Raw genomic sequence first — 20,886 nt, 5'->3', positions numbered from 1 at the left:
CTAAGTGAAAGGCTCATTTTGTTTACCTTGTTTTCTCTCAGCCATGGGGGTGGGAGAAGGGAACTGAGAGTTGGGGGCAACCCTCAATCTATCAGTTCCACACATAATTCTCTCCCACAGGAGACACTATGAGAAAGAACAAGCCACAAGTGACAGATGTTAATCACATGGCTTGATGCAGTACTGGAAAATACTCATATGCTACAGTGATGATGGTGGTATAAGAACCTATATAGAGTAGATCAGAATTATATATGCAGCATGGTACACAGATGTGGGGAAAGGGGAATTTGGGCTCTCTTAATCTTCTCAGTGAAGTTTATTTAAATATATTGTCCTTACATATGTATTTAAAAGTGCTGTATCCTTTATTTCACATTCCTTTCATACTTCGTATATCCTGGGGCTTTGCATCCCTGAAGTGTTCCACTGACAGAGACATCATGCAGCATCCTTTTCTTGTTTTCTTGTTTGCTTACTCTTCAGTTTGTTCTGTTTAACCTTATACCACTTGTCTTTGTTCTGTACCCTATTGCTCTGTATTGCACCAGTCCCTTCAGACTGTAAGTTATTTAGGGCAAGGACTTGTTTGCATATACTTCAACTATTGTTCAGAGTTGGGATCAGCAGAGACAATATCTGAATAATACACATACATGAAAAACATGTAATATTTATAATTATAATGGAGGGAAGTAGTGATAACCATTTTTTTTTAGTGTGTGTATAACACTCACTTTTTTGTGTAATTGTGATTCATGGGCTGTCTTCCATGGAAAGTTTTACCAGTTATACCAGTACAATCAGTGCTTAATTGATAATGAAAGAGGTGCTGGAGCTCAAGCTGGCTGGCCAGAAAGCAGTGGCTGCTGACCAGGCACCAAGCTCTGAAGTCAGCGAAGTCACCAGCAGAAACACAGAAAAAAAGATGGCATCAGAGTAAGATATTGCCACCCTTACTTCTGCGCTGCTGCTGGTGGCTGCGCTGCCTTCAGAGCTGGATAGCCAGAGAATGGTGGCTGCTGGCTGGGAGCTACAGACTGCCAAGCCTAGAGGTGCCGAGGCTAAGCCCTGGCACAAATTAAGCACTGGTATGGTTAAATAAACTTCATTATGCACAGATAACTCCCTGTTTGGACAATCTTATTCTGGAATGAAAATGGCTTTTTTTGGTTTAACTTTAACCCCTTTCAAAGTGACATAAACTAAACCAAAACAAGGAACTCTTATAATAAGCTCACCCACATGGGGAGAGTTATACCAGCACAACTATATCCCATTTAGATGGACACCTTAGTTTATGCTGGTCTAAACAAGCCCATCCTGTATACAGCATACTTTTATGGTGCAGAAGTGAGTTTATGTTCACATCTTTTGTATACTGAAGCAAATTATCATTATTATTACTTATTATTTGTATCACGGTGGTGCTTAGGAGCCCCAGTCATGGACCAGCAACCCATTCTGTTAGGTTTAGAGTAGCAGCGGTGTTAGTCTGTATTCGCAAAAAGAAAAGGAGTACTTGTGGCACCTTAGAGACTAGCCAATTTATTTGAGCATAAGCATCCGATGAAGTGAGCTGTAGCTCACGAAAGCTTATGCTCAGATAAATTGGTTAGTCTCTAAAGTGCCACAAGTCCTCCTTTCCATTCTGTTAGGTGCTGCACAAATACAAATCAAGAAGACAGCCCCTGCCCCCCAAGAGCTTACAATCCAAGTATAAGACAAGAGGTGGGTACAGACAGATGGGGCAGCGCAAGGAAACAATATCTGCCCGCATGCCAGGCAGTGGGTAAACTCGGTTGTGTCTCAGGAAACGGGTGCAGTCACAATCCACGGACACGCGCTATACCGCGTGGGGTGCAAACCAGCCACCTAGGGTGACCAGATAGCAAGTGTGAAAAATCAGGACAGGGGGTCGGGGGTAATAGGCGCCTATATAAGAAAAAAGCCCCAAATACCAAGACTGTCTCTATAAAATCGGGACATCTGGTCACCCTACAGCACTCCCTTTCCCCTGTCTCACCAACCAACCCCGCTTCCGCTCCGCATTGGTTCGGCTCCTTACCTGCCCTCCCCCCACACAGCCGCGTCGCGACAGTTGGGAGGGGGAGGGGGAGGGGGAGGGGGTTCCGGCTGCCGTAAAGCGAGGCGCACGGCCCAGCGTCGCAGGCTGCGGGTGGGCGGCTGCCGCTTGTGCCCTTGCAGGTCCGGGGCGTGCGGCGGGGGCGGCCGCGAGCGGCCATGGCAGCCGCGTCGCGGGGCGGTGGCCCCAAGGCGATGGAGCTACTCCGGGCCCTGCCCAGGGTCAGCCTGGTCAACCTGAGGCCCAACCCCGGCGCCAAGAAATCGGTGAGTGCCGGGCGTAGGAGGCCCGGGGCGGGCTCGGCCCCGGCCTTGGCTCTCCGAGAACGAGGCACGGCCCGCCGGGCCCGCTCCCCCGCCCCAGGTACCTGGGCGGCCTCAGCTGCTCAGCGCTGAGCCCCGCGTGTTGCAGGATCCGCGCCAGCCTGGGCGGCCCCTGAGCCCCGAGACCGACCGTCTCTTGCGTGCGCAGGCTGGCCCCGAAGAGCTTTCGGTGGTGCGGGGCCTTGGCGTTCAACAGCCACGAAGCTGGCTTAAAAAATCATGACGTGTTTTGGCCTTCAGGGTTCGTGCTTTTTTGGGTCCTCTCCCCAGCGATGAGACTGTGTATTCGCTCCAGTGAAAGGTGAAATTCTCCTGTATTGTCTTGACTACAGGACGTGGAATGCTAACAGATAAATGTTAAAGGTGCTAAAGACTTCTGCTGGTACAGCTGCACACGCCTGACCAATATAGGTATGCCAGCAGACGTCTGCCATGTAGATGTAGCCGTCAGTTTCAGTTTGAGGAAAATTTGCACGCTTGAAACTGCATCATCAGTGCAAAACCTTAATGTAGATGTTTTCCTCTAGTGCGGTATGCCCACATCAGAGGGTTTGGATTGATTGAACTACCTTAATGCATTGGTGCAAACTTTTGAAACCTTTCCTAATGAGGATGGCCACAAAAGCCTCAATCCTGAAATTGGATCTGTGTGGGTGAACCCAGGTTGACTTTTATGGGGTTGTGCTCAGGGATCCATTAGCAGAATTTGAGTCAAGCCCTTTACAATAAAATTTGAAAGAAGAGCTGCACTATTAACTTGACTGTTTCCTCTTGTCTCCCCATCTCTTCTATTGTGCCCCTTAATTGTGTGTGTGTAGGGGGGGATGACTTACAAGAAGCTAACATAAAAAGTGTAAATTGTTGGTAATTCATGTCTTTGAAAATGTCAGATTCACAGTTCTCAAATGGTTAGAGATCAAGGCATCTGAAACCAATCTAAAGCCCCAACCCTGCAGACTGTTCTGTGTAAGAGTCCAACTATGCAGAGTAGCTGATTTTTATAATACCTAATGTTATGCCATCTAAACTTATTGAGTAAAATTAATGTGAAAAATACCAATTGCATTATTTAATGGTAGCTTATTTAAATTCTACTATCCTGACTACTATCCACATTATTTAATACATTAAAATAGCCTGAATTAACTAACAGACACCAAATAAAAATAGCCAAATGTTAAAATAAATGGGTTTTACTTGGTTCCCTGTGTAACAGATGCAAACTGAGAACGCAATGAAAGGTAGTAAGAAAATGTGAAATCAATGACCAATACCTTTGCATTAAGGTAGTTCTATCAATCCAAACCTTCTGATGTGGGCATACCACACTAGAGGAAAACATCTACATTAAGGATCTGCACTGGTGATGCTGTTTCAAGCGTGCAAATTTTCCTCAAACTGAAACTGATGGCTACATTTACATGACAGATGTTTACCAATGGTAAATGAGCTTCTATTTTATAAATAGTATTTCTGGTGTAAATAACTCAATATTAATAAACAGTGAACAGCAAGTCAGTGACACAAGGGAAAATAAGGTTTAAATGATTTGCCTGGGCTCCGTGCTGCACCCTCAGGGTCCTGGCTCCCCACTCTCCTCCAGGAGAACAGTAGCCAACCAGACTCTGGGTGCAGATCTCCCTCCTGGAGGCAAGAAGTCCTGGGTGGCTGTCCCCTCCCCTTCCAGTGGGGAGCTGTGCAAAGCTGAGAGCCCCAGCTCTCAGACCCCCCATGCTGTACCTCTTCAGTTGGTGGAAATGGTCTTGGTGAGAACACGCACCACTGACAGAAGGAGGTTAGTACGGACATCAGCCATTGCAGTAATTACTGCGGTGGCTTCAAGTTGACCTAACGTAGGTCAATTTGAGATTATAGTGTAGACATGCCCTCGGGTGGGGGTGGGGAATCTCAGTAGTTTATCGTTCAAGAGAAAGTATCTAACTCTCAGACCTACAATAATACCTAATCTCTCTTATATAGCACTTTTCATTTGTTGATTTCAAAATGCTTCGCAATCTTTTGAATAGGAGTACTTGTGGCACCTTGGAGACTAACAAATTTATTAGAGCATAAGCTTTCGTGGGCTACAGCCCACTTCGTTGGATGCATAGAATGAAACATATAGTAAGAAGATTATATATACACATACAGAGAAGGTGGAAGTTGCCATACAAACTGCAAGAGGCTAATTAAGATGAGCTATTATCAGCATAGATTCAATAGATGTAATTTCCCTATGTTAAGTATCCTCACACCTTCTTGTCGTCTGTCTAAATGGGTTATCTTCATTATCACTACAAAAGTTTTTTTTTCTCCTGCTGATAATAGCTCATCTTAATTAATTAGCCTCTTACAATTTGTATGGCAATTTCCACCTTCTCTGTATGTAAATAAAAATCTTCTTACTATCATTCTATGCATCCGATGAAGTGGGCTGTAGCCCACGAAAGCTTATGCTCTAATACATTTGTTTAGTCTCTAAGGTGCCACAAGTACTCCTGTTCTTTTTGCAGATACAGACTAACATGGCTGCTACTCTGAAACCAATCTTCTGAATGTATTTATCCTCACAATACCTCCAAGAGGTAGGGAAGTACTGTTATCCTCATTTTACAGAGAGGGAAACTGAGACACAGAAAGGCTAAGTGATTTTCCTACCATCACACAGGAAGTCTGTGGTGGAGCAAGGAATTGAAGTTGGGTCTCCCAGTCCTGGACTAGTGCTGTAACTATTGAACCATCCTTGCTTGCTAACAAAATGTTAGAGGTGAGAGGAAAATATAGTACCATATGGCGATGCTACAGAAGTTACAGCGCTGCTAGTGCAGACTCTCTAAGCTGACAGATAAGAGGTCTCCTATCAACTTAATTACTTCAGCTCTCCCACCTACATAGCGCTGTCCACACTGGCACTTAGGCTGGTGTAACATACGTCGCTCAGGGTGTGTGTGGCTTATTTACACCCCTGAGCGACATAACTTAAACCAATATAAGCTGTCGTGTGTACATACTCTTACTCTAGCTTTGCACATATCCATGTAGACTTTCAAACCATTTGAATGGGTAACTATCTAAAATCACATTTTGTTTAATATTCCCTCCTTTAATTAAGTTTAGCATTTCCACTTCTCCAATGAACTGGGCAAGACTGGTAAGAAAGAACAGTCTTCTATTTCCTCAGAATGTACATTGCCAGAGCTTATGTATCCATAGTATAATTAACTGAATTTATGAATTATTGCTTTCAAGGAAAAAAGACGTGGCCGTGGAAGACATGGAGGTAAGAAAAGTGGTCGAGGTCATAAAGGACAAAGACAAAGAGGAAATCGCCCCCGATTGGGCTTTGAGGGTGGCCAGACTCCATTTTACTTGATTATTCCAAAATATGGGTATAATGAAGGACACAGGTAAGTTTGCTTTCTAGATTTATTTTAAGTGGAATGTCATTCACTTTTATCTTTCTTCTGAAGTGTCAGTCGAAATCTAATTTTGTGAATGCAGCCTGAACATATGAGACAGTCTCTCCTTTCAGTTAGTCATCTGTTTTTCCCCCAAGTACCCTCCTCTTCCCCTTGTCACTTTCTGTAATTTTGAATCCATTAGTCTTTCTCATTTCTCTGCCATCTTCTGAACCACCCTTCCTTTCATTATCTGCCCTCCGTATTGATGACTCCCTGGTTACAGCCTTCTGCCCTCTTTTCCATACTTGACTGCTCTGTCTGTTTCTCTTTCATCTGTATCTTCCCTATCACTCCTCGTGCGCAGCTCTTGCTCTTGCTCTCTCTCCACCTTTATCTCCACTTGTGCACTCACTCGCCTTAATCTGAAGCCTATTGAAAGACTCCCAGGGACCCTAGTGGGCTTTGGATCAACCCCATGGCGTTCAACATCTCTACAAGATCACCTGCTCTTCATTCAGCTCTTGGCCAACCAATCCTACTTATTCACTTCCACACCTCTAATCAGGGTAACTTTTTCCCATTTTTGATGATAAACTCAAAAGAGTATAAAGAAAAGGAGTACTTGTGGCACCTTAGAGACTAACAGATTTATTTGAGCATAAGCTTTCGTGAGCTACAGCTCACTTCATCGGATGCATTCAGCGGAAAATACAGTGGGGAGATTTATATACATAGAGAACGTGAAACAATGGGTGTTACCATACACACTGAAAGAGAGTGATCAGGTAAGGTGAGCTATTACCAACAGGAGAGTGGGGTGGGGGGGAACCTTTTGTAGTGATAATCAAGGTGGGCCATTTCCAGCAGTTGACAAGAACGTCTGAGGAACAGTGGGGGGGCGGGAGAAGGGGGAATAAACATGGGGAAATACATTTACTTTGTGTAATGACCTATCCACTCCCAGTCTTTATTCAAGCCTAAATTAATTGTATCCAGCTTGCAAATTAATTCCAATTCAGCAGTCTCTCGGAGTCTTTTTTTGAAGTTTTTTTTTTTTTGTTGAAGAATTGCCACTTTTAGGTCTGTAATTGAGTGACCAAAGAGATTGAAAAGGAGTACTAGTGGCACCTTAGAGACTAACCAATTTATTTGAGCATAATGCATCCGATGAAGTGAGCTGTAGCTCACGAAAGCTTATGCTCAAATAAATTGGTTAGTCTCTAAGGTGCCACTAGTGCTCCTTTTTCTTTTTGCGAATACAGACTAACACGGCTGCTACTCTGTCAAAGAGAAACCTGTCAAAGAGATTGAAGTGTTCTTCGACTGGTTTTTGAATGTTATAATTCTTGATGTCTGATTTGTGTCCATTGATTCTTTTATGTAGAGACTGTCCAGTTTGGCCAATGTGCATGATGGCATATATCACATTGGTAGATGTGCAGGTGAATGAGCCTCTGGTAGTGTGGCTGATGTGATTAGGCCCTATGATGGTGTCCCCTGAACAGATATGTGGACACAGTTGGCAACAGGTTTTGTTTAAGGATAGGTTCTGTTGTGTGGTTGCTGGTGAGTATTTGCTTCAGGTTGGGGGGCTGTCTGTAAGCAAGGACTGGCCTGTCTCCCAAGAGTGTGGCATCAAAATCTAGCTACAGTACTGCAGGTGAGGCCTCACAAGAGCCAGGTAGAACGGAACAGTTACCTCACATGTCTTGCATAGTACAGTCCTATTAATACACCCCAGAGTGATATTAAGCTTTTTTGCAACTGCATCACATTGTTGGCTCATATTCAACTTGTGATTCACAATAGCCCCCAGAGCCTTTTCATCAGTACTTCCACCTAGCTAGTTATTCCCCATTTTGCAGTTAATGCATTTGTTTTTTAGTTCCGAAGTATAGAACTTTGGACTTGTCTTTATTGAATTTCATTTTGTTGCTTTCAGACCAATTCTCCAACTTAACAGGGTCCTTTTGAATTCTAGTCCTCTCCTCCAAAGGGCTTGCAACCCCTCTCAGGTTTGTGTCATCTGAAGATTTTTATAAACATACTCTCCACTCCATTATCCAAGTCATTAATTAAAATATCGAACAGTACTGGACCCAGGACAGACCCTGTGGGACCCACTAGATACACACCCCACCCCCTACGTTCCCCCAGTTTGACAGTGAAGTGTTGATAACTACTCTTTGAGTACAGTCTTTCAACCAGTTGTGCACCCACCTTATTGTAACTTAATCCACATTTCCTTATAAGAATGTCATATGAGACTGTCAAAAGCTTTACTGAAATCTAGATAAATCACATCTATAGCTTCTTCCATATCTAGTAGGCCAGTAACTCTCTCAAAGAAGGAAATTTGGTTGGTTTGGCATGGTTTGTTCTTAAAAGATCCATGATTGCTATTATTTATAACCCTGTTATCCTATAGGTACCTACAAATTGTTTAATAATTTATTCCAGTATCTTCCCAGGTATCAAAGTTAGGCTGACTGATCTATAACTACCCAGCTCCTAGTTATTTATTCCTCTCCCTTTTTTTAAAAGATATGTACTATGTTTGCCCTTTTCCAGCCCTCGGGGACCTCATGAGTTCTCAAAGATAATTGGTAATGGTTCTGAGGTTACTTCAGTTAGTTCCTTAAGTACCCTAGGATGGATTTCATCAGGCCCTGCTGACTTGAATACATCTAATTTACCTAAATATTCTTTAACCTGTTCTTTATCTACTTTAGCTTGTCCTCCTTTCCCCTTGTTGTTAATATTAATTGTGTTGAGTATCTGATCACCATTGACCTTTTCAGAGAAGACTGAAGCAAAATAGGCATTAAACTCCTCAGTCTTCTTGATGTCCTCTGTTGTTAGCTCTCCTTATCTGTTAAGTAATGGACCTACATGTTTCTGTCTGTTTGTCTTTCTCCTCATGAATTTATAAAACTTTGTATTGCCTTTTGTGTCCTTAGCTAGGTTTAACTCATTTTGTGTCTTGGACTATGTCTACACTAGCACTTTTGTCAGTAAAACTTCTGTTGGTCAGTAGTGTGAAAAAAAACACACACACCCCTGACCAGCATAAGTTTCATTGACAAAAGCACTAGTGTGGACAGTGCTATGTCAGCGAGAGACGCTACCACTGCTCGTTGGGGGTGGTTTAAGTAAGCTGACTGGAAAGTTCTCTCCTGTTGACATAGAGTGGCTTCATGGGAAACCTTACAGTGATACAGCTGTGCCACTATAATGTCTGTAGTGTAGACATAGCCTTAGCCTTTCTGATTTTGTCCATTCACACTTGCATTATTCTTTTTTCCCATCTTTAGCAATGTTCAAAACCATTGTCCCTGTCAACTTCTGCACCCTTCTCTCTGCCCATAGTTTTGCTAACTTCCTTAACAGCAAAATTCACTGGATCCAGCTGAAATGTCCTACTCCATACTTTTTTCATTTCATCTTACACCCTATGCTTTGCCTATGCATCCTGCTTTTCCTACTCCTCCCGTTGGCATTTGTGTGCCTTTTCCATGACTTGTCCTTGGTTTTGGAACACCCTTCCTCTTCCAGTGGGGCAATTGTCCTCAAACGCTACAGATACTTTCTCACAATCCACTTCTGTCAGTCATTGATCTACACTTCACTGCTGTCTGTTTTTATTTTTTGCCTTATTCTGTTGCTCCAATTAAAAATAAATCAGAACTTACAGGTTTCATGCACAACATGAAACCCATGTTTCTCCTTGTCTGTCTTCATTTCTTGTGTAATTCAGTGTTTGCGCTGTTTGGGTCCATGACTTTCTTGTAATTCTGTAAAGGGTAATACAAATATTAGTGCCATACATTTGCAATCGTGGCAAACATATGCCACAGTTTTAGCCAATATGGGCCATGTGATATATTGCATGTGTTTAACTCCTTCACCCCGGAGCTGTCTCTAATCTGTGCTGTGTATAAAGTCTTACTAAATATGTAGTTTGATTTTTATGGTATTGATACTGACTTTGGTGAATATTCATGTGTATGTTTCCATTCTGTGGAAAACTTGTAGGTAGCAGACTTGTTTTCATTACTGAAGGTTTTCTGTGTATATGCCTATTAAGTGAATTTAATATGTGGTTAGTGTTGACATTTGATTAGCGTTATGAAAACTTGTATTAAGCAAGTTGCTTTCTTGACGCTATTGGGAAATAAAGATTATCTCCCTCCCCCTAATTTACCTTACCATGAAAGTGGATGAGCAGCACTTTCCACAGGTGATTAGGTAGTGACTTCCTGAATCAGCAGTCCAAAACAGGGAATGCTGAAGAACAGTTAAAACTAGGAATTTCTCATTAATGTTAAATTTATCTTGTAAACTGCCTTTTTAATGAAAAATGATCCAGTCTTCTAAGTGACAGAAGATTCACAATAACTTGTGTTGTACAGTAAAATAATAGCAAAGTAAATTAGCAATGTGGTAAAAGAGCCTGTTCTTGTAACTCTACAGCTGTTCCAAGAAACATATCCTGTATTTAGAAATATAATTTTTGCCAAAATACAAGTAAATAGCCTCTTTGTAACTTGTGGTTAAAATACATTTACCTCATCTCTGAATATCCTCTCACAAAAAGGTACTTTGTAATCTTGTGTAAATGTTGATATTTGCCTAAATCCAAGCCCAAACTATTGGAAAATGTGTTTCCAGTTTATTCTTACATAATAATAAAGGCCAAACACCGTTAAGTATTTGTATATGTTTACTGGTGATATACTTATTGTGCATATGTAATCAAACAAAATTTCCTTCCCATATTTACAGTATTCTTCCTGTTCTTAATCTCTGTCTCAGTCCCCATGTATAAAAAGGAGTGAAAATACTTCCAGGGCTTGAAAAATGTATGCTGGGTATCGGAAGTCACAGCCTACCAGCCATAGTGAAAAATATATATGCCACTATACTGCCTGTAGGTTACAGGAATAAAAGAGTTGTATATTTTAAATACTCTGCTCCATTTAATTGTAATACTCAGCTTTCTGTTTCATTTGGTTGTTAGAAATATAACTTAGCCAAAATCTTGAATATATTATTTAATGAATTTCACAGGTATTTAAATATATCCATTCAAGTATCTGACTAATTATACAACTCACTGAATAACAGAGACAAGTATTTGAACACAGGTGAAAATCAAGTTATTCAGCCAGCCTGCTCTACTTTCTTTCCCTTTTAGCCCCATTCCTTTTTTTAAGTTGATGGCTCTTGGCTGCAATCTTCCTGCTTCCCTTGAGTGTGTGGTGGAATAGACTTGGCAAGCTGGTCAGCTGATTAGTCGTATAATGTCAGTTGTCTGATTAACTGACTACCTATTATTTGACTTATCAAATATTCCAGCAAGAATGCCCTGATGTAATGGCTGGCCTACTTTTTTGATTACGTCATAGTGCTATTCTTTAGCTTTTTTTCTATTGTGCTTCACATTTTTCTGAGTAAAAATAACTTGAGTTGAGTAGCTTGGGTTTTTTTGTCATTAGGCATAAGTATTTAGCTAAGGCTAAGCTTATTGGAGACCATAAAGTCTTACTCCTTTGTTACTGTTGTTATAGTAAATTAGTGCTTTAAAATATTTGACCATTTTTTATATTATTTGACCAATCAAATGCCCAACCATATGGGGAATGGATATTTACTCAATATTTCCTCACGTTGTAAGGTGATAAGAGGGATAAATCATTAATATTTGTGAGGTGTTTGCTTACAATAAACACAGTAGAAAAGCAATGAAATAAAATTGTCAGATGGACATAAACCCAGAAAGAGCTCACATTGGAGTAGAATACTAAAGATTCTTTGCATATGCTTGAATGTCATTGAGTCAGATTCTCATGTGTCAATAAGGCTGAGTCAGACTCATAGGAAAAGGTGGTTGTCTAAAATCTTCTTGACTTGCCAAGGATCATTCAAACTTTCTGATTTCTTCTTCAGAATAACACTTAGCCTCTTCCTCTAGAACCCAGACAGTCTGTGCAACTTAAGCTGACTAGCTGCTGGGGATGTTACTTTGATGTGAATTGAACCCAGTGATAGCCAGTTGTAGTGTTTGGTTTCCTATTTTATAAAAGGGGAATAAAATGTACTTATGGATGGGCCTATTCTTAAACCACATTACTTGGAACACTTAGGAAAGGATGGAAAACGGAAAAAAGTATTGTATCGTTCATTTGTCTCTAAACCTGGAAGCTTGTTTCTCTCTGCAAACTATGCTGAATTTCAGCTTCATATTTTGAAATCCTAATCTTCTTTGCCTTTTCTCCAGCTACAGGCGCCAGTATCACCCTCTCAGTCTTCAAAAGCTGCAATACCTTATTGACTTGGGTAGAGTGGACCCCACTCAACCGATCGATTTAACCCAGCTCACCAATGCCAGAGGTGTGACAATACAGCCACTCAAAAGGGATTATGGTGTCCAACTAGTGGAGACGGTATGTCTGAAATACACTACCAGGAGAATAATAATAATAATGTAGAGCCTCAGTTTTTTGTTTGGTTCCCCTCTCTTCCTCTCTCCTGGAAGCGTGACTACTTTTCTAAGCCAGTTTTATGTTTCCAAATGGAAGACTAATTAAATTCGTAATGCTAAATCCACTAGAGGGCACTATGTATTCATAAAAAGCTGGACAGTGTGTTATGATTTGCAAGATGTTATTTTTTTCAATTGGAAGAGTAGTTAAAATTGTTAAATCATGTAATGGGATATTGTAGAATTGTGACCCAACTTAGTTTTTGTATTTCATATTTGATACTCTGTAGGGATGGATAAATATAGCTACCAAAATATTCAATTTATGTTTAATCTAAGCACGTGCTATAACTTGCAGGGTGCGGATACTTTTTCAGCAAAAGTAAATATTGAAGTACAGATGGCATCTGAGTTAGCCATTGCTGCAATTGAAAAAAATGGTGGTGTTGTTACGACAGGCTTCTATGATCCGCGGAGTTTGGGTAAGAATTCCCCCTCATCTCCCCGCTTCTTTTCTTTGGTGGAATGGTGGTGGTATTTTAAAATCTAAATCCTAAATGTAGACCGCTTTGGAAAGAGTCAATCATTCGTTCTTTTTGAAGGTCCAGTAGGAGCTGCATAAATCAATGCAGTCTAATAGAGCTCTGCTAGAAAATTATCCTCCCTCAAAAGCAGTACTTGCTCAGTTTTCCATTATTTACTGTTTGCCTATCAGCCCTACCCAGTCATTGATGCTATATAAATTATTCAGTGCAGGGAAAAAACTACATTTAAGGAGTTTGCAGATTTGAGGTGTAAGGTTGCTTTGAGGGGGTTGGGAGGAACCTGTTAAACTAGCTGAATTCTGCAGGTTTGTTTTTGTTTTGTTCTTTTTTTGTTTTTATTTTTACAATTGTATCTAACATTATGTCCATATTAGATGTGTGGAAAATATTGACAATGAAAGTTGAAGCGCTTGACCACTCTGTTTAAAAATAAATAAATAAAAATTCGTAACAAAAGTGGGTTTATATTCCTGGCACTCCTCTTTTAGGAAAACAATACATTGGGGGAGGAGGGGGAGGAGAAGAGCCAATTCAAAGGAAATTATGAATTTGAAATGTATTTTTATTTTTAGATTGTGGAAGTGATTTTTTTGTTTGAAATTGCCATTTTATTATGAAAACAAAATTTGAGGAGCATGGAATCACCTCATACAAAATAACTATTGCTTTTTTACAAAGTTTCAGTGAAGAGTGTGGTTTCTGCTTGGCTTGAGTCTGTATCTTGCCTAACATTTACATGTACAATCTATCGTATTAATGGCGGTTGCATGCATGAACTGGAGGCCAGATGTGATCCTTATTGAGTGAATTGTATTACCTTGGCCTTGTCCATTTTTTCTAAACCAACCAAAAAAACCCAGAACATTTCAGTTAATAATAAATAAATTCTGGACTGTTCTCATCCTTGGGGATGTTCCCAATAAATTGTTTGGCATTTGTGAAGAGAAATTCTTATTAGGGCAATACATTTGAGAGCGTTCTCCATAAGCTGAAAATAAACAGCCCTGATATATGCAGTGTTGCAGTTGTGTTGGTCCCAGGATATTAGAAAGACAAGGTGGGGAGGTAATGTCTTTTATTGGACCAACTTCTGTTGATCATCCACCTTGTCTCTCTAGCCCTGATATAACAGTCCTAACCTACAAGCAAGACCTTTAAATACATGGTAGTATTACTGTACCATATCTTTCTTTCCAAAGCAGGCATGCTATACATATTTAAAACATTTTTTTCTTAAAACAGTGGTTCATGCAGATGGTTATAAATCGGGAATATAAATCAGTTTTTCCTTTTAAACAATATTTTTAACTGATTCATTTGGTTTATTGCATTTGTACAATTTAATTGATGTCTGGTATCCCAGAACAAGAAAATATGGAGAGAGTTGTCTCTAGTTTTCCTCCTTTCCCCTGCATGAATTTGTGGCAGTTAAATAATCTAGCAAGAGACTTCAGGCATATGTTGTACTTGTCTTTTGAGGAAAGGAGGCATCATCTAATGCTTTTGAATCTTGATTATGACGTACTATCCCTAATTCTTTCTTTCTCTCCTTTGCTTGCCTGTAGAGATTTTGTGCAAGCCAATACCATTTTTTCTGCGTGGCCAGCCTATTCCAAAGCGAATGCTTCCACCTGAAGATCTGGTCCGTTACTACACAGATGCCAGGAATCGTGGGTATCTAGCAGATCCATCAAAGATTCCAGAAGCCAGGCTTGAACTCGCCAAGAAATATGGTTATGTTTTGCCAGACATAAGTAAAGATGAACTTTTCCAAATGCTAAGCACACGCAAGGACCCTAGACAGATTTTCTTTGGTCTTGCTCCAGGTTGGGTGGTAAACATGAGTGAAAAGAAAATCCTGAAACCAACAGACGAGAGGTTGCTAAGATACTATAGCTCATGAATTCTGAGACAACTGCAGATGTACAGGAAACATCTGGATATGAAATAATGGATTAGAAGTGAGGTTTGTTTTTTAAAACACATTCTTATTGTACTAGTCAAAACATTAATATACATTTGTGATTGGGTAATGCTACAGGTACATCTCTTTTCTATATTGAGTCATAATACCATGTAGTGAGGAGAATACTCTTTCAAGAATAAAATACATATTCTAACACATTTTTCTCTTGCTGTCATTTGCCACTTGTTTCTTTGATAAAAATATTCTGATGCTGATCTTATTCTAGAGAATGTGAGTCGAAGGAATAGGTTGTACCAATAATTTTAGCTTTCACTTATTCCTCTATCCCAATTTTTTACCTTGACTTTCAACTAACATTGTACGACTTCTTAAAAAAAAAAAAGTAGCAAAACGTATCTTAGTGTTTTAATCAATGTGTTATATAAAACTGAATCCTTAACACCTTTGTGAGAAAGATCAGTATTATTCCCATTTTACAGCTAGTGTTTCTGAAGCACCAAGAGATTAAATAACTTTTCCACAGCCAAAGTGGTGACTTAATTTGACAAATGTGTGTCTAATCAGGATTTTCTGAATTAAACTAAAATACTATCAATAGAAAATCCAGGCACAAGTAAAAATATATACAAAAACCAGTATCGGCAGATGTTGCTATTATAGCCACTGACTGTAGAGCAGATGTATGTGTATTAAAATCAGGAGTTTAAGGCTAGGAAGGATGATATAGTGGATGGGACACTGAAGTAGGACTACATTTCTAGCTCAGCAACAAAAATAATGTACAACTCTGGGCAAACCAGTTAATCTGCCCTGTGCCTCAATTCACCATATCTAAAATGGGAATAATTCTTCCCTATTTCTCAGGGGTAGTGTTAGACTAAACATCAGTAATGATTGTGAGACACGTGGATACCAGGGTGATGAGGGCCATAAGGACCTAAAATAGAAGAGCGAGAAATGATATCGGAAGTTGCAGAAATTCAAGTGTGGAACAGATAGCATGAGAGATTTGTTCTGAAGTTTCAGGATTTCACTAAGTGATTTTACATCCTCCCAGCAGGGAGTAGCTGAAAATTATAATTAAAACTGAAGCTAACTAGCTAGTTAAGAAATTTAATTTTCATCCGGTGGGAAACCCATATTTTATCACTCTCCCTTGTCCTGAATTGGCTCACTTCTCCTGAGCTAAGGGCAGGGAGTTTCTTCTTTTTGTCCCAAGTAGTACAATGAACCTTGGGACCTAAGTTCATCAATAAAGGCTTGATCCAACTTCCACTAAGTTGATGGAAAGATTCTCATCTATTATAATGGAAGTTAGATAAGGCCTAAATAAGGAGAAGCTGTTGGATATCTCTGCAGAGAAGAAAATGAAACATGCCTGAAAGAAAGTCTGGAAGACCAAGAGATGGCGTGCTGGAACAATTTGTATAGTGGGGGTGCTGAGAGCCATTGAACCAAACTAAACCCTGTATATGATGGAAACCACTTCAGGCTAGGGGATCTGGTAGCACCCCTAGTTCCAATACCTATGCCAAGAGATATATGAACAACATCCCTCTTTCCCAATCTAATTTTCAGGTGCCTGTGGGAATTCTCAGTATAGCTTCCTTCAGCTGTCAAACCATCCCAAATCCTAGGACAAGCTTCTGATTGTCAAAACCCTCCTGTGCACCCCCAGTCTTACTCTGTAGGTTCCAAGCCCCTGCTGTATGCTTTAAGAAAAGCTTTTCTCACCTTCTTCCCCCTCCTCTGCCCCCCCCCCCCCCGAGTGAAGAGCTGGATGAAACTTGGTGTTTATCAACCCAGCTTCTTGGGGTACTCAATTAATAGGACCAGGTCAAGTCACAAACTAAACGAGGAAAAACCTTCTACACTTCCCCACACTCCCGGTGACATCTCACTGACTTTGATAAAATCTCTGGTGGAATCACGTTTCAGAGTAGCAGCCGTGTTAGTCTGTATTCGCAAAAAGAAAAGGAGTACTTGTGGCACCTTAGAGACTAACCAATTTATTTGAGCATAAGCTTTCGTGAGATACAGCTCACTTCATCGGGTGCATAAAAGTGGAAAATGCAGTGAGGATATTTTTATACACACAGACCATGAAAAAATGGGTGTTTATCACTTCAAAAGGTTTTCTCTCCCCCCACCCCGCTCTCCTGCTGGTAATAGTTTATCTAAAGTGATCACTCTCCTTACAATGTGTATGATGATCAAGTTGGGCCATTTCCAGCATAAATCCAGGGTTTAACAAGAACGTCTGGGGGGGGGGGGGGAGGAAAAAACAAGGGGAAATAGAACAGGAGTACTTGTGGCACCTTAGAGACTAACCAATTTGGGTTTCAGAGTAACAGCAAGGTTACCTTGAATAATGACTTAGCCACTCCCAGTCTCTATTCAAGCCTAAGTTAATTGTATCCAATTTGCAAATGAATTCCAATTCAACAGTTTCTCCCTGGAGTCTGGATTTGAAGTTTTTCTGTTGTAATATCACAACTTCCATGTTCGTAATCGCATGACCAGAGAGATTGAAGTGTTCTCCGACTGGTTTATGAATGTTATAATTCTTGATGTCTGATTTGTGTCCATTTATTCTTTTACGTAGAGACTGTCCAGTTTGACCAATGTACACGGCAGAGGGGCATTGCTTGCACGTGATGGCATATATCACATTGGTAGATGTGCAGGTGAACGAGCCTCTGATAGTGTGGCTGATGTTATTAGGCCCTGTGATGGTGTCCCCTGAATAGATATGTGGGCACAGTTGGCAACTTACTTTGACATTACCAAACTAACCTGCAGGTTTCCATTGTCCCTGCTTAATGTGCACTAGATGCTAAGAAATAACTAATTGCCCCTCTCTTTCCCCCCCCGCCAGTTTGCAGTTTGTTAAAAGAAGCTGGAATATTCCAAAACACTGATATAAAACTGGAACATGAATAGCAGGAATTGGGTCTCAATGGTGTTGAAGTGAGCATTTTTATAAGGTGCACAACTTTTTTGGCATGTTCCAAAAAACATAGCTTCTGGTGTTAACTTGAATGTGGAGTAAATAACTTTCTCATTTTAGAGGTATCCTGTTCTGCATCCTGATGATTGTTGGTTTGGAAACTTAAATGACAAGTGACACCTTTTTTATTGTTACTACAATACTAGTTGCTCCATTTTTGGGGAGGGAAGGCACAGCGGGGAGAGAATATTTATTGCCTTCCCTTATTTGTGCCATGTTTCTGTTTTTATGAATCAATTCACAATTGTACTTTGTGGAGGTGGTGGTACTCAACAGGAAAGCTACTTAACTGGAAGCAAAGAAGGAAGTTAGTCATTTTAGTGAAGACCAAAGTGTTTATGTATCGTGTTTTTTAAAAGTGACTTTGTTTCAACTTTAGCTTTTTGTAATAAGATGAACAAGTTGCTCCTGGTAAGTGATTTTTTTTTTTTTAAACTCTCTGATACAGAGAGACACACTTCAGTTGTAGCAGATTTCTAAATGGCCCTCAGGTGAAGGGGTAACTCGGATAAAATGATAACAGGGAAAGAATGAAAACAGGAAACAGATGTCTGGTGACGTATAGTGATTGGATAGCAATTATTCAGTGAACATCGTCTTAGTCACAAGGCAGCTGTATCCTGGTCTTGATATTATAATGCTGCAAATACCTTGGAGCCAAAACAGCCACGTTCCACAAAATCCGGTCATTCTAACTTATAAAGGTGATCTTCTATTGACTTACACTTGGAGGGGGCAGAGAGGGTTGTAAGTTGCCTTATTTAAAATATGCTCTGCTTGTCTCTTTCTGTTTACAGTAACTAGTATTTAATAGCAGTGGTTCCTGTTTTATTTACTAACCAAAGAGTGACAAGGCTATAAAGGAATTCCCGTTCATAATTTTATCTCATCAGAAGCACAAGTCTCCTGGCAACATAGTATAGACTTATCAAAAACACAAGTGAGTTATCAACAATGTCTCTAATAAATCTGTAACAAACTGCTCCCCAATGGAATATCTTTTATATGCTGATCAAGTTCTCTTGCACATGGAGAAAACCAGCATTGGCCTGTATGGCAATTATATTTCCTTATGTTAAGAATGTGCACATGTTTTTACATTCATAAGATAAATGATTGCGTTGGGTTTCCTGTTTTGTTAGGCTCTTTCATATGCAACAATGTGTTGCACAACAAGTGTATTGACTCTGCTGTAACAGGAAAGGCATTTATCAGGTAGCCCCAGGATAAAACAATTTAATTTGTGCCTTGAAGTGTTGAGGGTAACATTTTATTCCTGTATACTTCCGACAAAATACTGAAATCAAAATGACTTCTGAACAAATATGTATTCACTTTCCACTTCTGAAACATCTGGCTCTTGTGAGATAAGATGGAATTCACTTTGTTAATATTAGTCAATTAGTACTATACCTACTGTGGACTTTAAGTGAAGCTGTAACTCAAATGTGCCTCTTCCTCTTTTGCATATTTGTACAATTAAGATAATTGCTTCAGAGGCAGAGGGGTGTTTATGAGGCTTTATTGGTTTGATTGTGCAATCCTTATGTTTTGTGACAAAAAATTCGGTTGGTATGCAGTGTTTTTAAGAAGTGAGTATAGATGTGTAAATGAATAGACTAATCCTGAATCTTCACTGGCCATATGCCAATATCGTTTTGACATACAAGCTCAATTGATATTAGAGCTACAGGAAGTTATACAAAAGTGATCAGTTAAGACCATAGTTTCCCATTGCTTCTTAATTTTCTTTGCCATAGTTAAAACTTAAATATGCAAAATTATAGATCAAAGTGCTAATGCACAGAGAAGTCTGAACTATCAAGTGCTCAAAAGTTGGGATATCCCACAAACTAAGGTTGTCCCCACAATATTAAGTTGGAGATGTTGTTATGCATCCTGTATGTATCGGACATTTAACAGCATTAGTATATTTACATTTTAAGAAAAAACCAAAATGCTGTTTGTGAAATGGCTAACCTTTGTGTTCCAGACCCAGCTTTAGCATTTGTCCCAAGGTTGAAATATCACTTAATGTTGCATTAATACGAATCTATCATTTTAATTTACCCTGTTGTGTTTTATACAGAGCTATATCCTTTACACAATTCCTTGATCCTTGCCCAGTGTTAAAGGTTTCTTGCCCTAGTTGCTGTCTTCTGTGGAGATTCTAAACTTTCTAAACTCAATTAGCTCCTGGCGCTAGTGCCTAAGTAGGGGCTTCAATAGCTGACCCTTGTGCAGTAATAATCTCCATAGAACTTTAGAGTTTCCCCCTCAAAATATAGGGCATCGTTAAATATATTCTGGGTGGCTGCATTGATTTTTAGGGCAGCCCTAAAACTCTGGTTACCACGTGGAGAACAATATCTGCCTGACACTGCAACCCTCTTCTCTGCAGCTGCCCATTCAGGAGTATCTTTCTTCCTTACTTCTCTAGTAGTGGTTGTGGGTTTTTTTTGGAGCATCTTTATGTCAAAGTGTGTGGTGCTGGTGGAGGTTGGGTGTGTGTGTTTTTAAATATCCTGCATGCATTGACAAGATAACCTTGTCTCCAGTTGGCAATTTGTGCATCTGGCTGTTTGGTGTGCCTCTGGGGCAGGTACAAGTTTTAGCTGTTTATATATAAATATATGGATTTCAGGGTGCACGCTGACATCAGCTTGGATAGACCTTCACAGAGTAATGGGCTTTGGGTTTACTGAGCATCAAGGGGAGCTCTAGAGGGGTGATCATACACTTGACATGTTAATTTTTGCATCTGGTTCGTACAGTTAAGGTTCAGCCAAGATTTCTGTTTAAAGGTCAACATTCACAAGTCTTCCAAAACTGACATGCTTAGTTGTAATTTGGTGTGCTGAAGAGGTTGTGAGATAAAGTTAATGACCCAAATTTCAAAGGAATCATTTGAACTAGATGTTGCAGACATATAAGCACAGGCTGATTAAGATTTATTGGGGCCCTGAGCACAAATACCATTTGGGCCCTCCACACCCTGGGTGCTTTGGGACACCATAAACGGGGAGTCAAGGGGGTCATAGCCCCCCACTCTTTAACCTGAGTGTAGTAGCTTTGGGCAGGCATGGAGTGATGGCCTGGGCATAATTTTG

The 20,886-nt window shown here is 40.2% G+C and overlaps 1 protein-coding gene across 1 annotated transcript; it reads left to right on the top strand.

Annotated features, from left to right (window-relative positions):
* The first annotated feature begins 2,142 nt into the window (after positions 1–2,142).
* On the top strand, positions 2,143–14,963 carry MRPL15 (mitochondrial ribosomal protein L15). The gene is made up of 5 exons (XM_077810265.1): positions 2,143–2,352; positions 5,659–5,816; positions 12,091–12,256; positions 12,653–12,776; positions 14,405–14,963. The coding sequence occupies exons 1-5, from the start codon at positions 2,245–2,247 to the stop codon at positions 14,740–14,742; spliced, it is 894 nt and encodes a 297-aa protein (XP_077666391.1). The 5' UTR covers positions 2,143–2,244; the 3' UTR covers positions 14,743–14,963.
* Positions 14,964–20,886: the final 5,923 nt, after the last annotated feature.

Source organism: Eretmochelys imbricata, chromosome 2 (genome assembly GCF_965152235.1).
Source record: "Eretmochelys imbricata isolate rEreImb1 chromosome 2, rEreImb1.hap1, whole genome shotgun sequence".
Lineage (NCBI taxonomy): Eukaryota > Metazoa > Chordata > Testudines > Cheloniidae > Eretmochelys > Eretmochelys imbricata.
The sequence above is the reverse complement of the archived record's forward strand: the minus strand, read 5'-3'. Positions and strand labels throughout refer to the sequence as shown.

Coding starts and splice junctions, on each gene's coding strand:
- MRPL15 (XM_077810265.1), top strand. CDS start 2,245: ATGGCAGCCGCGTCGCGGGGCGGTGGCCCCAAGGCGATGGAGCTACTC. Junction 5,817..12,090: donor GGGTATAATGAAGGACACAG/GTAAGTTTGCTT, acceptor CCTTTTCTCCAG/CTACAGGCGCCAGTATCACC. Junction 12,257..12,652: donor GTGTCCAACTAGTGGAGACG/GTATGTCTGAAA, acceptor TATAACTTGCAG/GGTGCGGATACTTTTTCAGC.